Source organism: Rhinopithecus roxellana, chromosome 6 (assembly GCF_007565055.1).
Source record: "Rhinopithecus roxellana isolate Shanxi Qingling chromosome 6, ASM756505v1, whole genome shotgun sequence".
NCBI lineage: Eukaryota > Metazoa > Chordata > Mammalia > Primates > Cercopithecidae > Rhinopithecus > Rhinopithecus roxellana.
Window position 1 is genome coordinate 64,356,113 of NC_044554.1, and position 25,868 is coordinate 64,381,980.

Here is a 25,868-nt window from a genome sequence, read left to right on the forward strand (position 1 = left end):
AAAATTAATTTAAAAAACTATAATAAATGTAAACAATCACTATAAAGAAAAAATTCAGGCTGGGCACAATGGCTCACGCCTGTAATCCTAGAATTTTGGGAGGCTGAGGCAGGAGGATCACTTGAGGCCAGGAGTTTGAGACTAGCCTGGGCAACATAGCGAGATCTCATCTCTACAAAAATTTTAAAAATTAGCATGAAGGCACAGGCCTGTAGTTCCAGCTACTTGGGAGGCTGAGGTGGGAGGATCACTTGAATCCAGAAGTTTGAGGCTGTAGTGAGCTATGATCCCACCACTGCACTCCAGCCTGGGCAACAGAGCAAGAACCTGTCTATAAAAAAAAGATTCAAATGATGTGAGCCTTATTAATGCATCCAACAACTATTTATTTTCTGTCTACCATATGCCAGCCACTGTTCAAAGCACTGGAGATATGGCAGTGATCAACACAGAGTTTCTGTTAGCATTGTTGACCTTAAATGAAAGAGGCAGAGACACAAAATACAATTTGAAGAGTTTACTAGAGGCCAGGCAAAGTGGCTCAGGGCTGTAATCCCAGAGCTTTGGGAGGCTGAAGTGGGAGGATCGCTTGAGGCGAGAAATTCAAGACCAACCCTGGCAACAAAACAATATTGCATCTTAACAACAATGACAACAACAAATTTAAAAATTAGCTGGGCATGGTGGTGCACAACTGCAGTCCCAGCTACTTGGTAGGAGCTACTCAGCAGGAGTATTACTTGAGTCCAGGAGTTTGAGGCTACAGTGAGCCATGATTGCACTGCTGCACTCTAGCCTGGGTGACAGAGAAAGACCCTGTCTCAAAAAGAATTTGTTTGAGCCAAAGTGAGAACAGCTGCCCAGAAGACTCAGACCCCAGTACCCTTGGATATGAGCTTCATTTGGCCTTTATTATAGCAGGTTTTTAAAGTCAAAAAAGGGGGAAAGCTAGTAGACTGATACAAAGTTATCTGTCAAAAATTCTAATTGGTTTATAGAAATAACATTGACTATTGATTGCCATACACTGTTAAGCTACAGAATGTGGGTTATGGTGTCTGGTATGGAATTATTAGGTTAATTTTAATTAATTTTTAGCTACCTGTGGCAATAGCAAGCAGTTTCAAGAGACGAATACATAGTTCAAAAGTAGGGGAGTAGGGCGTGATTGTTTTCTCATTTTCATGCCTCTCTGGGCCCGATAATTTAAAAGAACTCTCATTCCTCAGATAAAAGCTATTTTCTTTTCTCATCAGGGAACTTACACTTTAATGAAGGGAGTAGCTAAAAACAACAAAAGTATGGAATGTGTCAAGTGGTGATAGTGCTATGAAGAAAAACACAAAAAAGAAAATATAAACCGTCTGGGTGCAGTGGCTCATGCCTATAATCCCAGCACTCTGGGAGGCTGAGGCGGGTGGATCACTCGAGGTCAGGAGACTGAGACCAGCCTGGCCAACATAGTGAAACCCCATCTCTACTAAAAATACAAAATTAGCCAGGTGTGGTGGTGGGCACCTGTAATCCCAGCTTGGGAGGCTGAGGCAGGAGAATCGCTTGAACCTCTGAGGTGGAGATGGCAGTGAGCCAAGATGGTGCCACTGCACTCCAGCATGGGTGACAGAGGGAGACTCTGTCTTAAAAAAAAAAAAAAGAAAGAAAGAAAATATAAACCACTCAAAATCTCATCACCAGAGATAATCATTGTAAGCATCTCGTTGTCTATTCTTCCAAACACCTCTCTTTGCCAATATACAAATATGTTTTTGTATCAACAAGCATTTTTACAGGCTGATTCATAACCTGTTTCCAGTAATATTTCTGAGACATCTTTTTATGTCAATAAACAAAAACTGATATGATTTTATTTCTAGCTTTGATTTTTTTCTATATCATGAGTCATCAAGCAATTTTTTAACACAGAAAATTTTAAACATATAGAAAAGTAGAGAGAATGGTAAACACATTTATCCCCCATAACAATTATTATTTTGCCATATTTACTTTACCTTTTTTTTGTTTATATATGTTAAACTCAATTATAGACATGATGAACAGCTTACCTGTTCTGTTTCCACCCCAACTGGGTGAGCTGTAATTCAATTCAAAGGGCTGTTGGTTTTTTAAAAACAACTTTTTTTTTTTTTTGAGACAGGGTCTCACTCTTGTTCAGGCTGGAGTGCAGTGGCACGATCTTGGCTCATTGCAACCTCTGCCTCCCAGGCTCAGGTGACCTCCCACCTCAGCCTCCCCAGTAGTTGGGACCACAGGTGCTCATCACCACACCTGGATAATTTTTTAATTTTTTATTTTTTTATTTTTTTTGTAGAGATGGGTTTTGCCATGTTGCCCAGGCTGGTCTCAAACTCCTAAGCTCAAATGACCCACCTGTCTAGGCCTCCCAAAGTGCTGGGATTATAAGCATGTGCCACCATGCCCAGCCCAATTCTGATGTTATTTACCCAGAGTTAGTGTCAGACTCCACAGGGTTAAGGGCTCAGTCTTTTATAAGATGCTCTCATTTCAGACATCAGCCTCATGTTGGGATGTCCCTAAGCCCTTGCACTTTTGACCAACTGGCTGTAAACTCAGGGGTTCCCACAGTCCCCACATGCTTGATAATTTGCTAGAACAACTCACAGAACTCAGGAAAGCATAATACTTATGATTAAAGTTTTATTATAAAACAAGGCCAGGAGCAGTGGTTCATGCCTGTAATCATAGCACTTTGGGAGGCAGAGGTGGGTGGATCACTTGAGGTCAGGAGTTTGAAACTAGCTTGACTAACATGGTGAAACCCTGTCTCTACTAAAAATACAAAAAAATTAGCTGAGTTCGTTGGTGTGTACCTGTAATCCCAGCCACTTGAGAGGCTGAAGCAGGAGAATTGCTTGAACCCAGGAGGCGGAGGTTGCAGTGAGCCAAGATCATGGCACTGTACTCCAGCCTGGGTGATGGAGAGAGACTCCATCTCAAACAACAACAACAACAACAACAACAACAACAACAACAACAACAAAACATTTTTAGAGGCCCGGGAGGAAGACAGAGTTTCCATGCCCTCTCCTGGAATCACGGGGCATCACCCTTTCAGCACACCAATGTGTTAAACTAGGCAGAGCCACTGAACTTTGGTGTTCAAAGTTTTTGCTGGGGTTTCAAGGTGTAGGCATGATTGGTTAAACAATTGGCCACATAACTGAACTCATCTTAAGCTCCTCTCTCTCCTGGAGTTCCTACCAGAGTTCTAACCTTCTAAACACATGGTTGGTCTTTCTGGTCACCAAACCCCATCCTGAAGTTATCTAGGGGTCTGCACAGTCACTTCATTACTGTAATGAAGGCATTGCCATCACATGGAAAATTCCAAGAGCATTTGAAGCACTGTGACAGGAATGGGGGATGAAGACTTGATATATTCTTTATTGTACTACGTTGTGCCTAAATACTTTAGTATATGAAAACCCATAGTACATTGAAGGTATTGTAAGTCAAAAGTGCAGACCAGGTACAGTGGCTCACACCTGTAATCCCAGCACATTGGGAGGCCAAAGCAGGTGGATTGCTTGAGCCCAGGAGTTTGAGACCAGCCTGGGTGACATGATGAAACCTCGTCTCTACCAAAAGTAAAAAGAAATTAGCTGGATGTGGTGGTGCATGCCTGTGGTCCCAGCCACTTGAGGAGCTGAGGCAGGAGAATCACTTGAGCCTGGGAGGTCGAGGCTGCAGTGAGCTGAGATGGCGCTCCTTTACTCCAGGCTGGGTGACAGAGTGAGACCTTATCTCACACACAAAGTGCATTTTCCTCTTTCTTTCTTTCTCTCTTTCTCTCTGTCTCTCTCTCTCTCTCTTTCTTTCTTTTAGAGATGGGGTCTCCTGGAGTGCAGTGGTGCGATCTCCACTCACTGCGGCCTCGACCTCCCTAGCTCAAGTGATTCTTCTGCCTCAGCCCCCACAAGCAGCTGTACTGTATATATATCACTTTTGCACCACTGTAAAGTCAAAAAATCATGTTGGGGACTGTCTGCACCTCTAAATTAGTAAGGACATATTCCTTTATAGCCACAATGTCTTTACCATATGTAACAAAGTTAATGAGAGTTCTTTCTGCTTGATTTTCAATGGCTGCCTACTATCCAATGCATGCATATATCCTAAAGTTCTTGATGGACATCAAGATGCCTATTGATGGACATTGAGGCTATTTCTACTTTTTCATTAGGGGAAACCACACTAGGATGAACATTCTTTTTTTTTTTTTTTTTTTTTTTTTTTTGAGACGGAGTCTTGCTCTGTCGCCTGGGCTGGAGTGCAGTGGCCTGATCTCAGCTCACTGCAAGCTCCGCCTCCCGGGTTTACGCCATTCTCCTGCCTCAGCCTCCCGAGTAGCTGGGACTACAGGCGCCCACCACCTCGCCCGGTTAGTTTTTTTTTTTTTGTATTTTTTAGTAGAGACGGGGTTTCACCATGTTAGCCAGGATGGTCTCGATCTCCTGACCTCGTGATCTGCCTGTCTCGGCCTCCCAAAGTGCTGGGATTACAGGCTTGAGCCACCGTGTCTGGCCTAGATGAACATTCTTATGCATACATCTTTTTATCCTGTAAGTATCCTGTGTTACTACCTGAGAAAATTGTGACTGCTTGTTTTCCTAGCAGGGAGCTGTGAAATCCAATTCAAAGGCACTGTCTTTAAAAAAAAAATTTTTTCTTCTCTTTTTTTCACATCAGGCAGGTAATGTGCAGATGTGGTAACAAGGTTGAAGGGAGCTACGTCTCACACATGCACGTGAAACTCCAATCATCATGCTTATCAACTACAAAAGAATCAAGGTATTGTCTTTCAGTGAAGCACAGCATATCCCTGTCCCTGATGCAGTCAGCATGGCTTTGCCTGAACTTTTGCTATAATCTGTGTACCAAAGAAATCTGATGTTATCGTATTCTTTTGGGCAAGGATGAGGGTCTTCTACTAACTCTCCAAGGCCAGTGGGCATAATGACAGATGCTATGTACTGAGTTGTGTCCCCCCTAAATTCATATGTTGATGCCCTAGCCCCCAATGTGACTGTATCCAGACATAGTGTCTTTAGGAGGTAATTAAGGTCACATGAGGTCATAAGGTAGAGCCCTAATCCGAGAGGACTGTGGCCTTACAAGAAGAGGAGCAAGAAAGTGGTGATCTGCAAGCCAGTAAGAGGGCCCTCTCTAGAACCTGATCAGGCTGGTACCCTGATCTCGACCTTCCAGCTTCCAAAACTGTGAGAAAATAAATATCCCTTCTTCAAGCTGGTGTTTTGTTATGGTAGGTCGAGCTAAGATTTCGATTAAGTTTGACTTCAAAATTCTTGGTGGAAGTGACAGAAACTTAATTTGAATTAGCTTAGGAAAAAAAGAATATTTCTTCAAAGAACTCTAGGAAAGAAAACAATGGGTATTAGAGCAAAATCACTGGCCTCTGCCACACTGCCTTTGCAATTTCTCCCCAAAGTGCAGAGGCTCACTTTACTCTGAGGTTGGAGAATGATGTGGGGGGGTGGGGTGGGGTGGGTGTCAAGAGGCTAGAAGAGAATTAAGGAGGCCTCTGTGGGGCCACAACCTATGCTTATTATTGTAACCTGAGGTTCACCACAAATCATGGCTGCCGTCTCATGGTAGATCAAAGCTTTTTTTTGGTGGGGGGGGGGGGGGTAGGGGGTACAGAATCTTGCTCTGTTGCCCAGTCTGGAGTGTAGTGGTGTGATCTTGGCTCACTGCAACCTCTACCTCCCGGGTTCAAGTGATTCTCCTGCCTCAGCCTCCTGAGTAGCTGGGATTATGGGTGCACGCCACCACACCTGGCTAATTTTTGTATTTTTAGTAGAGATGGGGTTTTGCCATGTTGACCAGGCTGCTCTTGAACTCCTGACCTCAGGTGATCCACTCACCTCAGCCTCCCAAAGTGCTGGGATTACAGGCGTGAGCCACTGTGCCTGGCCAGATCAAAGCTTTTACGGAAGGCTTCATGGTATTGCCTGTAGAGAACTGGAGTGCTTGAGGTACAGCCCTCAATCTTTGGATAATCTCACCCCGAGTCAGTAAAAGAAACAGTCATTATATCTTTCCTTCTTTCCTTCAGAGAATCCATATTTAGCTTGCTTGCAGAAGGAAGGAGTGGGTTTGGTCTCATTAAACTTTGCATTAGAGTCCAGTTTTCCTAGGGTTACCATTGTGCCTAATGACAAAAGTTATAGGACTTTTGGGATTTTAAATATTTCATGTATTTCTAATATTTTATTTCAAATATATTATTCTAACAATATTCGACATCTCTGGTGCATTTATTTGGTGCTTAAAGATGCTCATCTCAATCACTCCTTTGTCTTTAGCCACGAATTAGAAACTGACAACTCTCAAATCTGGATTTTCAACCCACCCCCTGGGCTTCAGTCCCACACACGCTACAGCCTGCTGGTCTTGGCTGTCTGTTAAGTGCCTCAATATTCAACATGGCTAAGATTAAACTCATCTGCATCCTCATATCCTTTTCTGTTTCCATAAAAACCATTTCTTCCTTTAGGTTCCATATCTCAAAAGCCTGGGTTCTCTTCCCTCTTGTCACACCTTGCAGCTCAAATAATCACCATATCAAGATTCTTCCTCCCAAGTTCCTAAATACCTCTCTATCTCCATGTCCACCGCCAACACTTTACTCCAGGCTACCATCACTCCTTACCAAGATTATTACAATAATTTCTTATTTCTGTTCTTGCCACCTTCCCTGCCCAAGCCATTTCACGTTAAACTAGACTGTGTGTGTGTTTTTTTTTAAGACTAAAGAACTAAGAAACACGTCACTTAAGACGTTTGCTAAGCACCCACTATGTATCAGGTAATGGCATGAGGTCATCAAGATGGGTTAAACACTGTTTAGCTTCATTTCTTACTCCTACCCAACGCCAACTCTATCCTTCAGCTAGTTTCAGTCTTCAGAACATAATTTTTTCCCTTGCCTCCAGGCTTTCATACTGTTGCCTCTGCCTACAATACTAAACCCTTTGCCTAATTGCTTCCTATTTATCTATCAGTCTGGTCTCAGTTTAGACATACTTTCTCCAGATGGTGTTCCCAATCTCTCTACTCTGGGTTAGGTATCACTTCTATTTTTTTTCTCTTTTCTCCAACTGTTAGCTAAATATCCATGTGGTGTTTTAATAATTCCTAACCATAGAACTTTTAAAAATAAGTTTTATTGAAATATAGTTCACATTGCCATAAAATTCATCCTTTTAAAACATATAAGTCAATGGTTTTTAGTATATTCATGTGGTTTTTCTGAACATCACCACTAATTCCAGAGTATTTATTTCCATCAATACAAAAAAAAGAAAAAAAAAAAAACCCAAAACAGAAAACCAACCCTAAGGATCAGCAGTCTCTCCCTACTCATCCTTCTCACGGAAACGACCAATCTACTTTCTATATTTAGAACTTTACTTACTCTGAACATTTTACGTCAATGGAATCATGTAATTAATGTGCTTTTTGTGTCTGGCCACTTTCACTTAGCATAATTTTTCAAGTTTATCTACATTGTAGCATCTATCAGTACTTCATTCCTTTTAAGGGTCAAATAACATTTCATTGTATGGATATAGCACACTTTGTTTATCCATGTATCAAATGACGGATATTGGGGCTGTTTCTGCTATTATGAATAATGCTGCTATGAATATGCATGTGGAAGTGTTTATATGCACACACATTTTCATTTCTCTTGAGTATATACCTAAGTGTAGAACTGCTGGTTCATATGATAATTCTATGTTTAACATTTTTTTGAAGAGCTGCCAAACTTTTTCAACATGGCTGCACCATGATACAATCCCATGAATAGTGTATGAGAGTTCCGATTTTTCCACATTCTCACCAGCACTTAACATTTTTTTATTTTAGTTATTCTAGTGGGTGTGAAGTTGTATCTCATTGCAGTTTTGATTTGTATTTCCCTGATGGCTAATGATGAGCATCTTTTCATGTGCATTTGTGTATCTTCTTTGAAGAAATGTCTATTCAAATTAATTGCCCATTTAAAGAACTGAGCTGTCTGAGGCCAGGCATGGTGGCTCATGCCTGTAATCCCAGCACTTTGGAAGGCTGAGGCGGGTGGATCACTTGAGGTCAGGAGTTCAAGACCAGCCTGGCCAACATGGTGAAGCCCTGTCTCTACTAAAAACACAAAAATCAGCTGGGCATGGTTGTGGGCACCTGTAATCCCAGCTACATGGTAGGCTGAGGCACGAGAATTGCTTGAACCCAGGACGTGGAGGTTTCAGTGAGCTGAGATTATGCCATTGTACTCTAGCCTGGGCAACAGAGCGAGACTCCATCTCAAAACAGAAAAGCAAAACACACACACACACACACAACCCCAAAAACTGAGTTGTCTTTTCATTGCTGAATTGTAAGAGTTTTTATATACTCTGGATACTAATCAGTTATCAGATATGTGATTTGCACGTTCCCTTCCATGTTGTGGACTATCACTTCACTTTCTTGATAGTATCCTTTGATAAACACAAAAAAATTTGTTTTGAGATATGGTCTCACCATTTCCCAGGCTGGAGTGCAGTGGCACAATCTCTGCTCACTACAACCCCCACCTCCCGGGCTAAAGCAATACTCCCACCTCAGCCTCCTGAGTAGCTGGGATTAGAGGCACCCACCACCATGCCCTGCTAATTTTTTTTATTTTTTTTTGTTGAGACAGAGTCTCATTTCATTACCCAGACTGGTCTTGAACTCTTGGCCTCAAGCAATTCTCTTGCCTCGGCCTCTCAAAATGCTGGGATTACAGTTGTGAGCCACCAAGCCCAACACTAAATCTTTTTTTAACGAATGAATGGATTGGGTAACTAAAATATCAAGTTTCTTTTCTCTGTCTAAAATTATATCAACTCTGTGCAGTAACAGTGTTTTCATCATGTTGTTGGCAGTTAAAAATTCCTTGAGGAACAAATCAGAAGCAAACAGCAAACGAACATATGAGATGATAGGGATTGTGTGATTTAACAGGTTTTGGAGCAACACTGATCTGGATTCAAATCCTAACTTTAAGAACTGTATCCCTGGGCAAATTACATTACTATTTCTCTTTCTTTAAAATGGTTTTTTTGTTTGTTTGTTTTTTAAGTGCCAGGTGTTTATTTCCCTCACATGTGGGGTGGCTCACATATACAACACACACAGGCGTTGGCCCTGTGGGAGAGGGCAGCACCTCGGCTTCTGAGGGGAGGATCTTGGCCTCACAGTGTAAAAAGGGAGAGGATGGTTTCTCTCTCCTCCCCTCACTAGGGCCTATGGAACCCAGGAGCAAATTCCACGACTTTCACCTCTCAGCCAAGGAGAAGCCACCTTGGTGACATTTAGTTCCAACCATCATAGTAAGTGGAGAAGGGATTGGCCTGGTCTTTCAACCATTACAAGGTGAAGGTATACATAGTAAAGGAAGATACAGTTCGGATGAGGCCACAATAGGGGGCAGATGACACCATCAGAAGCATGTGCCCGGGAGGGGCAGTCACTCAGCTTCTGGGCTGCTTAGTTCCAGAATTGGCAGGAAGAGTAGGGAAGACGGATGGGGCTCATTGTTTGGCATTGATGATGTCCACGAATTTGGGCTTGAGGGAAACATCACTCATGAGGAAGCCACCCATGTGAGGCTGCCTGGCCAGCTCCTTGCAGGTTGCCCTGGTCACAGAGCCTCCATAAATGATACCAGTGCTCTGAGCCACTGCATCAGAGGCGTTGGACTTAAGCCATCCTCGGAGCTTCTTGTGTACCTCCTGGGCCTGTTGGGGTGTTGCAGTCTTGCCAGTACCAGTGGCCCACACGGGCTCACAGGCCAAGATGACCTTGCTCTAGTCCTTCACATTATCTGCAATGACCTTTGTTCAAAGACAACCTTCTCAAGGATGTCAGCTTCCCTTTCACCTAACTTCTCCCCAATGCAGGCGATTACTCCGAGTCCCTCTGCCAGAGCATGGGCCACTTTCTGCCCAATCAGCTCATCTGACTCCCCAAAGGCATGCCTTCTGAGTGCCCCAGGAGCACACCACCTATGTGACTCCTAAGTCTTTGACCATGCCAGGGCTGATTTCCCCAGTAAAGGCCCCATTAGTCACTTTGTAGCAGTTCTGTGCAGCCACAGCAATCTTGGGATCTAGCTTCTGCCAGGCCAAGTCGATACAGGCAGTGGGGAGAGCACAAATCACCTCGGTGTGGGCAGGCACTGTGGCCGCGTTCTGAGTGCCAATGAGCTCCCCCAGACACTTCTTCCGCCCGTTATCTTCCAGTTCCTCTCCACGAAGAACTTCCTGGAGGGCGCCATGACGCCGGAGCTGAGGTGCCGTAGGTGTCAGCGCCTAAAACAGGTTTTAATAATACTTGGCAAGGTTGTTAGGCGGATTAAATGAGATCTTGTAACTACAGTGTTTTACACATTCTGAGCATTTATCAAATAGCAGTTATTTACTAGTGCAAAGGACTAGCAGCAATGTTAATATACTGTTAACCTTTTGTCCCCAATTTCTCCAGAGTACAGTTTCCAAGATATCTGTTTTCTTTTGTGAATTGTTAGACCACTGGTATTGGATTTGGACAGAAAGGCATTCACAAAAATACGGTTCAATGTGAGAATAATCCTAAAGATGTAATGCAAAACGCTCTGGAGTTAGAGCACCAGGAGCTGTAAGCGGAATGAAAAGCCTCTTTTAGGCTTAAGAACTAAATAAAGGGGAGCTGAACAGAGATTCTAGGCATTTTGGATTTATATCAATGTGGTACATATTTCAGGTTTGTAAAATAGTTGACTACATGTCTGTCTCCTCCACTAGAGCCAGCGTAGGTACCAAGACATGGTCTTAAGTCATTTTGGATCTCCAGTACTGTGGCCACTATAGGGAGAGTTGATTTGACGCGCCTTGATCACCAGGGCAGAAAAGGATTCTCTGAAGAGGGATAGGGAAGTCGGAAGGTGGAGGAAAAACCTGGATCCATTCCAAGGAGCTGAAGGCAGCTTAGATATGGGACACATCTCGGTGCTAAAGCCCCAAGCTGGAAGCGAGAAACCGAGAGAACACCACCCGCTCTTCCTCCCGGCTCCTGGCCCGGCAGGGCCACTTCCGGGAGGGGGCGGGGAGACAAGAGGAGGCGTGCCGGGAAGGAGGCCGTTTGTAGTGTACCAGGCGGAAGTGTGCCAAAGGTATCGGTGCTGTCGCTTCCGGTCCGGGTAAACGCACCTTAGATACACGCTGGTGTGTGGCGTGCGACGATAGGCTTCTGAGGGCAAGTCAGCGAGTGAAGACGGGAGCGCCAGAATCTGTGGACTCAGAAGTCTGGGATCTAGTGGAAAAACCGGAAAAAAGGCCAGGAACCTGAATACGACCTAATAGCTGTTTCCGAGGGGGCAACTTCCACGGGGAACCTTCTGCCCTGGTAACGGCCAAAGAGGAGGAGATGGCGCCAGTCAGGGAGCGGCCGTGGCCCAGACAGTGAGGAAACGCGAAGGCGGAGCAACCGTGGAAGCCTCGGGAGAAGAATCAGAGCCGTCGCTACCGCCACTGCCGCCACCACCATGGAAGGAGCAAAGCCAACGTTGCAGCTCGTGTACCAGGCAGTGCAGGCGCTTTACCACGACCCAGATCCCAGCGGAAAGGAGCGCGCCTCGTTTTGGCTTGGGGAGCTGCAGCGTTCGGTGAGGGGCCCAGAGAGGCAGTTCTGTGCCGCGGGGCCGGGGCGGGGTGGAACCTAGGCTCCAGGGGAGAACCTGAGCCCGGCGGTTGACCTCGTGAGGTCCTCCTTGGGGAGGAGCTGCTGTCGTGGGGTGGGGCTGTGAAGCTACATCTTTGCCGCTTTTGGGAAACTAGTCGCACCTGATCGGTCGCGAACTGGCCCTTTCCCCACCCGGTGGAATCTGATTTGTAGGTCTTAATACTTTTCGATTGTGGCATCGATCTAGTCTTGTTTAAGTTCTGCCTTTGCCGTTGCTTCTTGGGCCGTGCTTTTCCGTTTTGTCTTCCACCAATTCCAACCCCAGTGTTTCTCCACCTTCCGCTTAAGAATGCTTTATTGGTCTCCTCTCCGTGTCTAAGACTTGCATCCGGCAATTTCCTCCCAGTCGTAGCCTTATGCCTCACTCTTTTTGCCTGTTTTCACTCCAGTTTGAGTCTGTTCTTCTCGAAACTTCTCAGGTTTCTAGATTCTTACTCGTGCGAGTTTTCCCCTTGCTTTGGAATGGCAACAGAGTATGAAGAAAAAATATTAATTCTGCGTTCAGAAAATCTTTGGAGTTCTCATTTTATTTCATATTAATCCTCTAACCTTGTTATTTCTCTGGCTTTTAGATTTTTTTATTTATAAGATGGGTATCACTGCTGCTTTGATTATTCCATATAAAACTGTATGTGCATCCAGTGAGATATTTAATTGTAGCTTATATCTATTTTATTTCTGCATTCTTTGATTCATGTTTTATGCTTCCTTTCCTAATTTTCACACCTTTGCTGTGCTTCATTTCTGTGTGAGTGTGTATTCTTGGTGATCTGGCCGACTTAGGTCCTAATGTAGTATGCACTTTAAAAATTAAGTACTTTGAAAACAACTAAAGAGGCTTTTTTACAGGCTGACAAAATACTCACCTTTACCTTTATTTTTGCATTTTATACTAACAAGCATATTTTTTTGCCCCCCTTCCCTGTAACTCATAACTGATACTTAAAGGTGCTCTGCCTTATTAAATCAGCTCCTAGATTGCAGGTTCATGATATTTAAAAATTTGCAACTTTGACTTTTTAAAAATCTAGTCTTGGTATGGAGCAACTTTGCCCTTTTTTTTTTTTTTTTTAGACAGAGTCTGGCTCTGTTGCCCATGCTGGAGTGCAGTGGTGTGATCTCGGCTCACTGCAACCTCCTCCTCCCAGGTTCAGGTGATTCTCCTGTCTCAGCCTCCCGAGTAGTTGGAATTACAGGCACATGCCACCACGCCCAGCTAATTTTTGTATTTTTTAGTAGAGACGGGGTTTCACCATGTTGGCCAGGCTGGTCTCGAACTCCTGACCTCAGGTGATCTGCCCACCTCGGCCTCCCAAAGTGCTGGCACTAGAGGTGTGAGCCACCGCGCCTGGCTGCAACTTTGACTTTGAATATTAAGCTTAAAAAATTGGCGCCCAAGTCCTCGTCAGAAAATAAAGGAATACAACTCACTGTAGGCTACACAAGAAAATCATTCACATATGGTCTCATTTAGTGTTTCTGTGATCTCTGGAGAGTCACAATTCCCTGATCTTCGTATAGTTTTCTGAAGTATAAATAGGAGAAATGCTGCATGCACTACACTGCAAAAGTCATATCTTTCTAATTAAACCTGCTTGTTGTGTGTATTTTAAATCAATATTTGAGTGCTTACCATGTGCCAGCAACTATGCTGGGTGTTTGGATTTGGAAATGAACTAGAAAAAAATCTCTGCTTACCACAGAAGGTGGTTGTGATTAAATGAGTTAATATTCTACGAAGAGCTTAGAAAAGTTCTTGGAACATAGAGATTAAAATGTTAGCAATTGTTATTTAAATATTAGTCACTTTTCTCTCCTTACTTTCCACTACTCTATTACAACCTTACATCATCTTCACAGATGGGATTTCCCATTGGCCAAACTCAGCCGGAAGCCAGGCGACACAGTGACCTGTTGGTAAAGTCTTTACAGGTCAGCCTATTGGAGCAGAAAACATGACAGAAGAGGGTGGAAAAGTGGATCTGGAAAATGTCCAGCAGTCACACATCATGTTTAGGCAACTTCAGCATCTGGATTGACAGTTCAGCTAACGCTTTGGCCTTTTGATTCCTTTACCTCTTCATTCTCTTCAGTCACCTGGTCACACAATCACACCCTGGATCTTGTCTTTACTAAAAAGCCACCACCCAGGCTGTCATGCCTGTAATCCCAACACTTTGGGAGGCTGAGGCGGGCGGATCGCTTGAGGTCAGGAGTTCAAGACCAGCCTGGCCAATATGGTGAAAACCTGTATCTACTAAAAATACAAAAATTAGCTGGGCGTGGTGTGCACCTGTAGTCTCAGCTACTCAGGAGGCTGAGGCAGGAGAATCTCTTGAACCCAGGAGGTGGAGGTTGCAGTGAGCTGAGACTGTGCCACTGCACTCCAGCCTGGGTGACAGAGCCCGACTCTATCTCAAAAAAACAAAAAAGTTACCAGCCAGGCCCATTGGCTCACGCCTGTAATCCTAGCACTTTGGGAGGCCAAGGTGGAGGATCCCTTGAGCCCAGGAGTTCAAGACCAGCCTGGGCAACATAGTGAGACCTCATTTCTACACAAAAATAGGAAAATTAGTTGGGTATGGTGACATTCGCCTATAGTCCCAGCTACTCGGGAGGATCCCTTGAGCCGAGGAGTTCAAGACTGAGTGAGCTATGATTTCGCTACTGCACTCCAGCCTGGGAGACAGCAAGATGGTAAAAAAAAAAAAAATAAATAAATAAATAAAGTCACCACACCTCCAAATAGCTAATTCAGACATTGTGCTTTGATAATAACCCACTGTTTTCCAGTTTGCTGGCTCAAAAATCTCAACGTCACCCAGGTTTTTTGAAATCTTTATGTAATTTTACTAATATTGAAGTTTTATTTTTAAAACAAAATTTTGTGGAACCTCTTTTTTCCTGTTGGTAATCAAATACCTCTTTTTTTTTTTTCATTTTGTTTTCTGTATATCCTCAATAAGTCATCCCCAAATCTCAGTAGTGTAAGTATCCTCTTTGTTCAGACTGGTGATTTGTTTTCTTTTTTGGCTGAAGGAAATATCTATCCCAAGAACCCTCCATTTTCCTGCTCCAGTCTGGCCTGGTTCGCTAGGTCTGTTGATAATTATCGTTATGGGATTCCATAAACACTGTCCTAGGGAATTCCCTTTGCCTCTTTGTTGTGCTGAATCCACTGATTCTTGGATTCCATGATGTTTTCTTGGGTTACTCTTCCATTTAATGGATCATCGAGAAGGGAACCTTCATCCTTTCTCTCATTGCTTTTCTGTTGGTCTGTTTCTCTTGGGTTGCTTTTACCTTGAATTCTCTAGTCAGCCTGGGGGTTGTAAGCTAGACTGCCAGTGTTCTAAAGCCAGGTCAGGGAATGAAGCTAGGGGATGGATCTCTTGGTTTCAGCATGATACTCCTGTCTTTAGCTGAGTCTGTTGTCTAAGAGTCCAGAGACCACCTACTTCAATCTTTCCAAAGTAAACCTTGAGTCTTCCGTTATGGTGGGAGAGTAGTAGCCTGATTGCTCAGAGTCAGAGAGGAAATTTAGGAGGCTACTGCTTCTTACACAGATTTTGACCCTTTTATTTATTTAAACTTTTTTCTTTTTTCTTTTTTCTTTTTTTTTTGAGACGGAGTCTCGCTCTATCGCCCAGGCTGGAGTGCAGTGGCCGGATCTCAGCTCACTGCAAGCTCCGCCTCCCGGGTTTAGGCCATTCTCCTGCCTCAGCCTCCTGAGTAGCTGGGACTACAGGCACCCACCACCACGCCTGGCTAGTTTTTTGTATTTTTTTTTTAGTAGAGATAGGGTTTCACCATGTTAGCCAGGATGGTCTCGATCTCCTGACCTCGTGATCCGCCCGTCTCGGCCTCCCAAAGTGCTGGGATTACATGCGTGAGCCACCGCTCTCGGTCCACCCCACCGTTCAAAAAAAAAAGAAAAAAAAAAAAGAAAATAAAAGATGGGGTCTCTCTATATTGCCCAGGTTGGACCCAGACTCTTGGTCTCAGGCAATCCTGTCTCCTCAGCCTCCTACGTAGCTGAAATTACAGGTGCACACCACCACACCCAGCTCCACTCTTTTGTTTTTTGTTCCGCCTGTGCATCTGCCTTCAGATGTACCTGTGCTTCCAATTCCCTAGTCTTCCTGGGTTTTGCAGCATGAGTAGTTTGTCCCTTGCTTTCCCCATTCTCATCTCATCCTCCCTCCCCACCCCCAGGCAAATTTCAGCCTTTTCGGATCTGCTAAGACAGTTAACACTGTCCTTTAGCTTTCCAGTTTCCACAGTTGTATTGATATCTGTCATCTCTTTCCATTTTCTTTGTCTTTATGTGTTTTTGCCTTTTTAAAAAAAGATCTTTACTCTGATGTTTAGTGGATTTTTGGAAGGACCTGAGAGCAAACAGCTGTGTTCAATCAGTTAGTTTAGTCATTTTAAACAGAAGTCCCTGCATTAGTTCTTGAATTTTATCAAAACTTCAGTTCATTGACTGTCCCTTCCTTTTTCTGTCTTCGTGTCTTTATTTCTCTCCTTATCAAATGTGGATTCCAAGATCTATCTTTCTAGTTATTTTATAAATATACCATCACCTTTCCCCTCTAATTTGGTCAAACTTCAGCATGGTTGTATGCAGCTGCTTCTCCTCTTGTCAGATCTAGGTGCTTTGCATCTCTCAATCTTCTGAAATCTCTGGGACCTTAATCTTTTGGTTTATCCTTTGTCTTGTCTGCATCTTTAGACTCCTTTACTGAGTCTTTCCCATCAGCATCCAAATAGCTGAAATATTTCTCATAGTACACAAATATTTTGTGGTAGAGTGGATGCCGCCTTTGCCCAACTTTACTTTCTTCTCTGCTTTTACTCTTTCCCGACCCTGTCTTCAAATGCAGAAACTAACTCACCTTTTGAAAGCCCAAACTAAATTCTACTTTCTCCTTGAAGGCTTACCTGCTTCTCTTCAGCCAAAAGTGATTTCAGCCCCCACTGAATGCCTAGAGAACTTTATTTAATTGTGTTTGCCTTTTTATACACCTTTTTGAAAATAAGTGTTTTGCCTCCCCTACTAGACTGGGATTCTTGTCACATTTGTTTATGTAGTCCAATACCCATAGTTGAAGAAATAAACCATGGTTATTAAGATAAACAATCAAGATGCTTCACACACAGGTTCTTAAAAACGTTGATTGTCATAGTGCATACATGCAGATACTCAGTTGGATTAACTCACATTTTTCTTTATCTGCGAGTTTTATTTTTGCTGTCATTCTTAACCATATACATGGTTAAAAATAAACAATATTCAACTCCTTTAATGCTCTTCAGTCTTTCCAGTCTTTTTTTTCTTTTTCTTTCTTTTTTTTTTTTTCCAAAAAAAAAAACCTTTATGAGATATATATGTTGCCACCATTTTATACTTGCAGATATTCAGGTGCAGAAAGGGAGAGGAACTTTTGGACTCAATAAGGCTCTCTTTACTTACTTTTTGAGACAGAGTCTCACTCTGTTGCCCAGGTGGGAGTGCAGTGGCACCACCTTGGCTCACTGCAACCTCCGCCTCCTGGGTTCAAGCAATTCTCTTGCCTCAGCCTCCCAAGTAGCTGGGACTACAGGCATGTGCCACTAGGCCCGGCTAATTTTTGTGTTTTTAGTAGAGATGGGGTTTCACCATGTTGGCCAGGTTTGTCTCAAACTCTAGCCTTAAGTGATCTGGTCGCCTTGGCCTCCCAAAGTACTGGGATTACAGGTGTGAGCCACTGCGCCTGGCCTATTTATTTAGTTTTTTGAGACAGGGTCTCACTCTGTTGCCCAGGCTGTGGAGTGCAGGGGTGTGATTACTGCTCACTGCAGCCTTGCTCACCTGAGCCTGATGTCCAGGCTGGTCTCGAACCCCAGGGCTCAAGCACTTCGCTCACCTCAGCCTCCGAAAGTGCTGGGATTACAGCCATCAGCCACTGTGCCTGGCCAAGGCTCTCTTTAAGTGGTCACTGAGTGGCATTTGTAATCAAAAGTAATGTGTGTGGTGGTTTTTTCCTTTCCAGAAAATTTTGTCTACTGAAACAAAAGCGCATTTTAACTGTAGTAATAAGTATAGCATTTTAACATCCATTTGAAATTGGTAAGGCATAGAATTTGTGTGGTGAGCTAAAAAACTACTTTCAAGAATATGTATTTGTGAAACTGTTATCCTTATTCCTCCCCACCACCCCAACTAATTAATCTGAGAGTAATTTAGTATAGTTCTAATGACCTGGTGACAGTAGACTTGGTATAGAGGTGTAATTTGAATAGGCTTTAGCCTGTGCTGTGACTTAGCATCTTTTCTCTTTCTCTAATATTTGTATAAAAGAGCCATTTTCTGAAGAATCTGTATTCATTGCTCTAAACTTTTTCCACCAAAATTCTTGGAGATGTACAGCTATGGTTATGTTTTATGTGATGGGTAAATATCACTGATAACTTCAAAGTGTTCTAAAAGACAGAGTATTTGGAGGCACATCTTAAAGGAATCTTAGTAGCCGGTCCTGTACATTTAGTAGTTTCATTTGTCCACCCCTAGTAACCAAAATTAGTGGAGAGCTATTGAAGGAAAGAGCATCTCTTCATAGGGCCAATTACTTAAGCTATTCAGTTATAAGTTTGTAATTTAAGTTGTAAGTAGGAGATAACTTTTACAGACAATCTTTGGATTAGATGTTACCCCAAAAGTTTTATAGTTCAGTCTGGAAACTGAAAAGGCATGCTTCAGCATGGGTGTATGCAGCTTTTTGATGAAAAGCATCAAAAGCATAAAGCAGATGAAGTAAATCATGCTTTGATAGACCAAGTTGGCATTGTCATGTTTGGTTTATCACATGTCCATAGGAATTTTCTTCTTAGATATGATATCAGAAACGTCATGGGTTGATATGGTTTGGCTATGTCCCCACCCACATCTCACCTTGAGCTGTAATAATACTCCCCCACTTGTGTCAGGGGATGGAGCAAGATGGAAGTATTTGAATCATGATGGGGGGTTCCCCCATCTGTTCTTGTGGTAGTGAATAAGTCTCACAAGTTCTGATGGATTTATAAATGGGAGTTCCCCTCCACAAGCTCTCTCTTGCTTGCTGCCATGTAGGACATTGCTTTGCTCTTCCTTCATCTTCCGCTATGAATGTGAGACCTCCCCAGCCGTGTGAAACTGAGTCGGTTAAACCCCTTTCCTTTATAAATTACCCAGTCTTGGGTATGTCTTTATTAGCAGCGTGAGAACCGATTAATATATGGGTCATGGAATATCAGCTTCAAACTTCTTTCCTAGTACTTTTCCCTTTTGGAATTTATTGATTCTTTAGCCTAGTTATAAAACGTAGGGTTTTTGGCTTTTCTCTGGTCGTTACTGATTTATCTTGAAAGTTTAGGCATTTTTTGTTTGTGCTTATGTTCACACCTTCCAATCAAAACATGCTTTTGAAAGGAAAGCCTTCTAGAAAATAGATAATGTTCCTATACAACTTTAGTAGATGAGTTCAGTCTAGGAATACGCTATGCCTCGCACTGGTAGAAACTGGGAGTATGTAAATAATGAAAACCAAAGATCTTTCTCCCAGAGAGTTTACCAGTGTAGCTGTGTCATCCAGTGTAGCAGCCACCAGTCCAGGGTGACTATTTAAACTTAAAATTAAGTAAAAGTTAAAATCAGTTTCTTTTTTTTGAGACAGAGTCTTGCTCTATCGCTTGGACTGAAGTGCAGTGGCGCGATCTCGGCTCACTACAACCTTCGCCTGCCTGGTTCAAGTAATTCTGCCTTAGGCTCCTGAGTAGCTGAGATTACAGGCGCATGCCACCATGCCCGGTTAATTTTTTGTACTGTTAGTAGAGATGGGATTTCACTGTGTTGGCCAGGGTGGTCTCGATCTCCTGATCTCGTGATCCACCCACCTCAGCCTCCACCCACCTCAGCCTCCACCCACCTCAGCCTCCCAAAGTGCTGGGATTACAGGCATGAGCCACTGCACCCAGCCTAAAATCAGTTTATTTGCACTTACCCAAATTCCAAGTGCTGTACAGTGCAAATATAGAACATTTCATGTCTTTGAAGTATTGGAGTCTATGTTTGTGATTTTGTGACAGTATTTCTGTTGCCATGGTAGTCTGTTATGTGGTGGCATTTCTCCATATTTTGATTAGTTTCTCATCTTGTCAGGCCTTGGGCCAAAGTTGATTGTTTGATTTAGGATGTAAAATTATCAGTGTACTGCTGTATTTTCTAATTACAATAGTTTTTCCAGCTCTTCAGATACTTCTTCAGCATTCTTTTATAGTGATTGCACTGATGTTTATAGAGGAAATGGAAAGTAAGTTTTATAGATTTTTTTTGTGTGGTAAAACATTCAAAACATAAATTTACCATTTTAACTTTTTTTTTTTTTTTGAGACAGGGTCTCATTCTGTTGCCCAGGCTGGAGTGCAGTGGTGTGATCATAGCTCACTACAGCCTTAAACTCCCAGGCTCAAGCTATATTGCCCCCTCACCCTCCCAAGTAGCTGAGATTACAGGCATAAGCTACCGTGTCCAGGCATTTTAACCATTTTCAAGTGTGCAGTTCAGTGGTATTACATACGTTCACATTGTTGTGCAACCATCACCATCATCCATCTTCAAAACTTTTTCATCTTGTAAAACTAAATCTGTGCCCACTAAACACAACAGGTGCCCATTTGCCCCTCCCCCTAGTCCCTGGCAACCACCATTCTACTTTCTGTCTCTATGAGTGTGACTGTTCTTGGTACCTCATGTAAGTGGAATCATACAGTATGTAGCCTTTTTGTGATGGGCTATTCTCACTTAGCATAATATCTTCAGGGTTCATTCGCGTGCGTAGCACGTGTCAGAAGTTCCTTCCTTTTTAAGGCTGAATAATATTCCGTTGTATGTATATATACCACACTTGGCTTATCCATTCATCCATCAATGGACACTTGCTTGCACCTTTGTGAATAATGCTGCTATGAACATGGGTGTACACATACTTGTGGGAGTACCTGCTTTCAGTTCTTTCGAATATACGGTATACCCAGAAGTGGAATTGCTGGATCATGTGGTAATTCTATATTTATTTACTTACTTATTCGGGGAATATTTCCCAGATTTTTAAGCTCTGTTGAACTTAAAAACAAATTTATTTCATAGGAAGTTGAGATTACTCAGACTACCTGTCCTGTATTTCCCTCGCTTGTACCATGGTGCTGAAATATTACCAGAGAGTATTTTTCCACCTGTACAGGTGAAGTCTCTAAGATAAACCTTATTTCTCTTTATTGGAAGTTAACAGTATTGCTACAGGGGATAGTTTTGTAGTGTTTGGTATGTACATACTCTTAAAAGTACTAATTTAATTTTCATCTTCTGGTAGAGTATCCAAAATGAAATTAGAAAACAAGTATTTTTCCTTTTGTTGGGTTTTCTGTTGACAGAGTTTGCATAATGGTTTTTACTTATTTTTTTCTCAAGCCCACAGCACAATTCTTTTTTCTATTTTGTATTCATTGCTTCCTAGTTGTATTTTCTGTCTCAGTCATAGTGTAATATTTTAACAGTTATCTTCAAAGCAAGAGAATATATTTGGAACTAGACATGAAAACATAGATTTTTGAGCAAGACTCCATCTCAAAAACAAAAAAATTAAAAAAGGCCAGGCGTGGTGGCTCATGCCTATAATACCAGCACTTTGGGAGGCCAAGGCAGGCAGATCACTTGAGGTCAGGAGTTCAAGAAAATATACATGCTTTTATATAAATAAGCATTCAGAGATTTAAAAATCACTTTAATACATTATTACAATACTTTAAGTTAGACATCTTACATTTATATTAAGTTTGAAAAATTTGAGTCTTAAGCACTGTTAACATATGCTTTGTATGTACGATAGAATTCTCATCTGGTTTATATGAGTTATTATAAAACTGAGCAGGTAGGCAGAAATAGAGACCAGTGTTGAAAGAACATAAATTTTCTGTATTTTGGCTTTCAGGAAGCCCTTGCATGGGCTAACCATTTGTTTCAAATGAAATGATTTCAAGCTTGGCATTTTCTATTTTTAAAGCGAGACTGCCTAGTATAAATAAGGCCCACAGGGACAAGATTATCGAGTAATGCTTGCCTTGGTCATTCCCAACTGAAGTTGGTTTTATGGATCTAAATTTATTTATCTTTTTCAGGGCCATTCTTGAGATTAATACCCACATTCATAGGTAATTGAGGATTATTATTTTGGGTAGGGATTCTTGTCATGAAAAAATTGGGGCAGGATATCTTAGTACCATCTTATGTGTGACCAACAACTACATAGTTCAGCCAAAATTCATTTGTCAAAGGTCATTATGATAGAGGATCATTTGAAAGTGCTTGTCTCAGAACTTCTGGGATTTCGGGAGAATCTAGGAAGACCACAGTGTGCGGTGCTGTCATTGGCCTCATTGATTCCTTTCTTTTATTTTGATTAAATTTCAATGTATTTTAGAGATAGGGTTTCACGGCCGGGCACGGTGGCTCAAGCCTGTAATCCCAGCACTTTGGGAGGCCGAGACGGGCGGATCACGAGGTCAGGAGATCGAGACCATCCTGGCTAACACGGTGAAACCCCGTCTCTACTAAAAAATACAAAAAAACTAGCCGGGCGAGGTGGTGGGCGCCTGTAGTCCCAGCTACTCGGGAGGCTGAGGCAGGAGAATGGCGGAAACCCAGGAGGCGGAGCTTGCAGTGAGCTGAGATCCGGCCACTGCAGTCCAGCCTGGGAGACAGAGCTAGACTCCGTCTCAAAAAAAAAAAAAAAAAAAAAAAAAAGAGATAGGGTTTCACTCTGTCACCCAGTCGGGAGTGCAGTGGCAGGATCACAGTTCACTGTGACTGGGGCTTCAGTGATCCTCCCACCTCAGTCCCCTACTCCTACCCCCAGAAGCTAGGCCCAAAGGTGCGCACCATCACATCCTGCTAATTTTTTTTTTTTTTCCTTTAAAGACTGGGTCTTGCTATGTTACCCGGGTTGGTGTAGAATTTCTGGTCTCAGGTGATTCTCCCAAAGTGCTTAGATGACAGGTGTGAGCCACTGCACCTGGCCCTTCCTTTTAAGTAATTGTTTTTAGCTACGAATATCTTTCCTCCTGAGGAAAATACTTTTTTTCCTTTTGATTATATATTTAGCTCTTATGGAGATGGCTGTGAAAATGTACGTTGACTGAACTTACCTCTGTAAGGGAAATTTTTTGCTTCTAGAAAATGTGTTTATGTATACCCAAGTGTATTTTGTGAATCTGGGAGCTTGCTAGGGGATTTATGATTACTTTTACAACTTTTTTTTGGAGGATGGGAGTTGCTTTATCACTGCTTTGGTGAAGATATTAATTAAGTTTGATTTCATCTTGGTTTCTGTGTTGCAGGCCATCTTGCAAAATAAGTTATATTGAAAAATATTTTTAAGGGGGGAGGAGGGAGGGATTGCAGTGGGGAGTTATACATGATATAAATGATGAATTGATGGGTGCTGACGAGTTGATGGGTGCAGCACACCAACATGGCATAAGTATACATATGTAACAAATCTGCACGTTATGCACATGTACCCTAGAACTTGAAGTATAATAAAAATAAATAAATAAAAGCATAAAAAAAGAAAAATATTTTTAGATAGTGATGGTTATCTTATGTGCCCCTCAGTTTATTTTTTTCTTAATTGGTATCCTTTCAAACCATTTTTCTTCCCACTGTCCGAGAAAATTATCAGGAAGTAATTTGTTGTAACAAATCTAGCAATTTATCTCGTTTTGTAAAATTCTCATAAAGGATTATGTAAAAGAACTTAAGGTAGTTCATGACTTAAAAAATTACTTTTTCTGTTTCAGGTAAATTAGACTTGTTCTTTCTTTACCTGTCTCATGAAAATGATTTTTTCTTGATTTGGGAAATTCTGACTTTTCTAGCGCTATACCACATGGTTGCAGGGCATATATCTAAAATATTGTTTTGTTTGACTGATTTATGGTTTTCTTTTTGAGTCCTTTTTACTCTGTCTTCTGATGTAGTCTTCCTTCCCAGAACTTTCCCCAATATACTATAAATCTTTGAAAATCGTCATTTAATAAATAATATCATTCACTCATTGAAATGCTTAAAAAATGCAGCAACCTGATACTTATGTTACTTCTCAAGTCTTATTGAATTATCTGTATTTCCAGGGCTTTATTTTCTATTTGCCAGAGCTCTTTGGTACTCAGTGAAGTATTTTAGGTAATTCTGCTTAATTTGAGGAGTTTTTGTGTGGAATTAACTAGCAGCTGTAATCTGCTTCTAATTCTTGGCAGCTAATGAGTCCTTAGGCGTCTGTCTGGGTGTGTGCTTGCATTGTTGAGGGCCCGCTCAGTGATTTTGGTTGATTCGGCAGTTTTAGAAATGTTAGTTTAGAAGTGAGTCTTGGAGCAACAGTGCACCATTAAAGAAAAAAGGGAGCAAGTACTTTAGGATCTGCTGTGAAGTATAATGAAGGGCTTAGCGCATGTTAGTGAAAGGATTGCTGGGCCACAGCCTGCCTCATATTCATCACATAGTCATGGAAATATCTTTTGAAAATACTGATATAAAGCCCTGTTCTGCTACTGCTTTGTGAAATGGAAGATTGGAATTAGATGCTTAAATAGAAAATGTTCTCTTGTTGCAGCCTCTTTGAAATGTGCTGCTAGTGGGAGCTGCAGCTTCCTCCTGCTGACTCTGAGCCCCAGGCTTCAGTTGAGATGGTCCTTTCAGAAATGTGGAGCTTAGTCCAAGCCTGGATTTCAGTGGGTAGCACCTGGCATCTGTGGCTAGAAAGTCCTATGAAGTGTAAGTGCTTTATTCTCTCCTTATAAAGAACCCCTTTTCCTTCATTGATTCTCTTCCTTCCCTTCCTTTTTTCTGCTGTTTAGCAGAGGGGAAGAACAATAAGCAATGTACTGTAGTGTGTAGGGTATCAGGATTTGGTTGAATTTTCTTTATGACTCAGTGGCCAAAACGAGATTTCATTTTGTTTTCTTTTTTGAGACAGCATCTCACTCTGTCACCTAGGCTGGGGGGCAGTGGTGTGATCGTAGCTCGCTGCTGCCTCCAGCTACTGGGCTCAACCAATCCTCCTGCCTCAGCCTCCTGAGTAGCTAGGGCTACAAATACTCCATGCCTAGCTGATTTTTAAATTTTTTTTGTAGAGACAGGATCTTGCTGGTTTCTAACACCTGGCCTTAAGCAAGCCTCCCGCCTAGGCCTCTGAAAGCTCTGGGATTACAGGTGTGAGCCACCATGCCTGGCTGGATGTCAACAATTGTTAAACTCTCCTGGAATTCAAAATAAAGTGATAATTATGACCCTTAACATTTAATATGGGCAATGTCATCATGGGTGATTTTTGACTGGCAATGTACTTAGTAGCCTTGATACCCAAGTTTGCCAAGTGATTCTTTAGGAGTCACTTTCATATTTAGTTATTATTCTGAAAAAAACCAATACAGTATTTGAAAGGAGAAGTACATTTGACCAGAGGGTAAGACAGTATCAAAGTAAATAAGGGTGCTTGAATTTAGAAGATAGTGCTTTCCTTTTGCTTCTACTTGATACATTTGCACAAGAGTGAGTCAGTGATTTTCTAACTTCCCATAGCATTGTTCTGGGAAATTCATATAGCTGCCATCCATAGTTTAGTTTTAAAAAAACCCCAAACTAGATAATAATATAATGAGCATTAAAAGGTGCAATTTTCAACTTGCAGAAAAATAATTTTTTTTTTAGATGGAGTCTCACTTTGTCGCCCAGACTGGAGTGCAGTGGCGCAAACTCGGCTCACTGTAAACTCTGCCTCCCAGGTTCATGCCATTCTCCTGTCTCAGCTTCCCAAGTAGCTGGGACTACAGGTGCCTGCCACACGCCCGGCTAATTTTCTGTATTTTTAGTAAAGATGGGGTTTCACCGTGTTAGCCAGGATGGTCTCGATCTCCTGACCTTGTGATCCGCCTGCCTCGGCCTCTCAAAGTTCTGGGATTACAGGCGTGAGCCACTGTGTCCG

The 25,868-nt window shown here is 42.3% G+C and overlaps 1 protein-coding gene, 1 non-coding gene and 1 pseudogene across 4 annotated transcripts in view; 1 reads left to right on the plus strand and 2 right to left on the minus strand.

Moving 5' to 3' along the window:
• Nucleotides 1-4,722: 4,722 nt before the first annotated feature.
• Nucleotides 4,723-4,826, minus strand: LOC115898499. Its single transcript, XR_004058224.1, has one exon. It is a non-coding gene; the product is annotated as a small nucleolar RNA U13 (small nucleolar RNA).
• A 4,458-nt stretch (nt 4,827-9,284) lies between these two features.
• LOC104674443 lies at nt 9,285-10,366 on the minus strand (annotated as a pseudogene).
• An 827-nt stretch (nt 10,367-11,193) lies between these two features.
• Nucleotides 11,194-25,868, plus strand: part of TNPO3 (transportin 3) — a 103,370-nt gene continuing 88,695 nt past the window's right edge. For 2 of the 3 annotated variants that reach the window (XM_010378756.2, XM_030933270.1), the window contains exon 1: nt 11,194-11,731. In XM_010378756.2, coding sequence (XP_010377058.1) covers nt 11,612-11,731 — 120 coding nt within the window. In that variant the 5' untranslated portion in view covers nt 11,194-11,611. Of the gene's footprint in view, nt 11,732-24,497; nt 24,659-25,868 lie in introns of all 3 variants that reach the window. The other variant, XM_030933271.1, reaches the window with a different exon arrangement.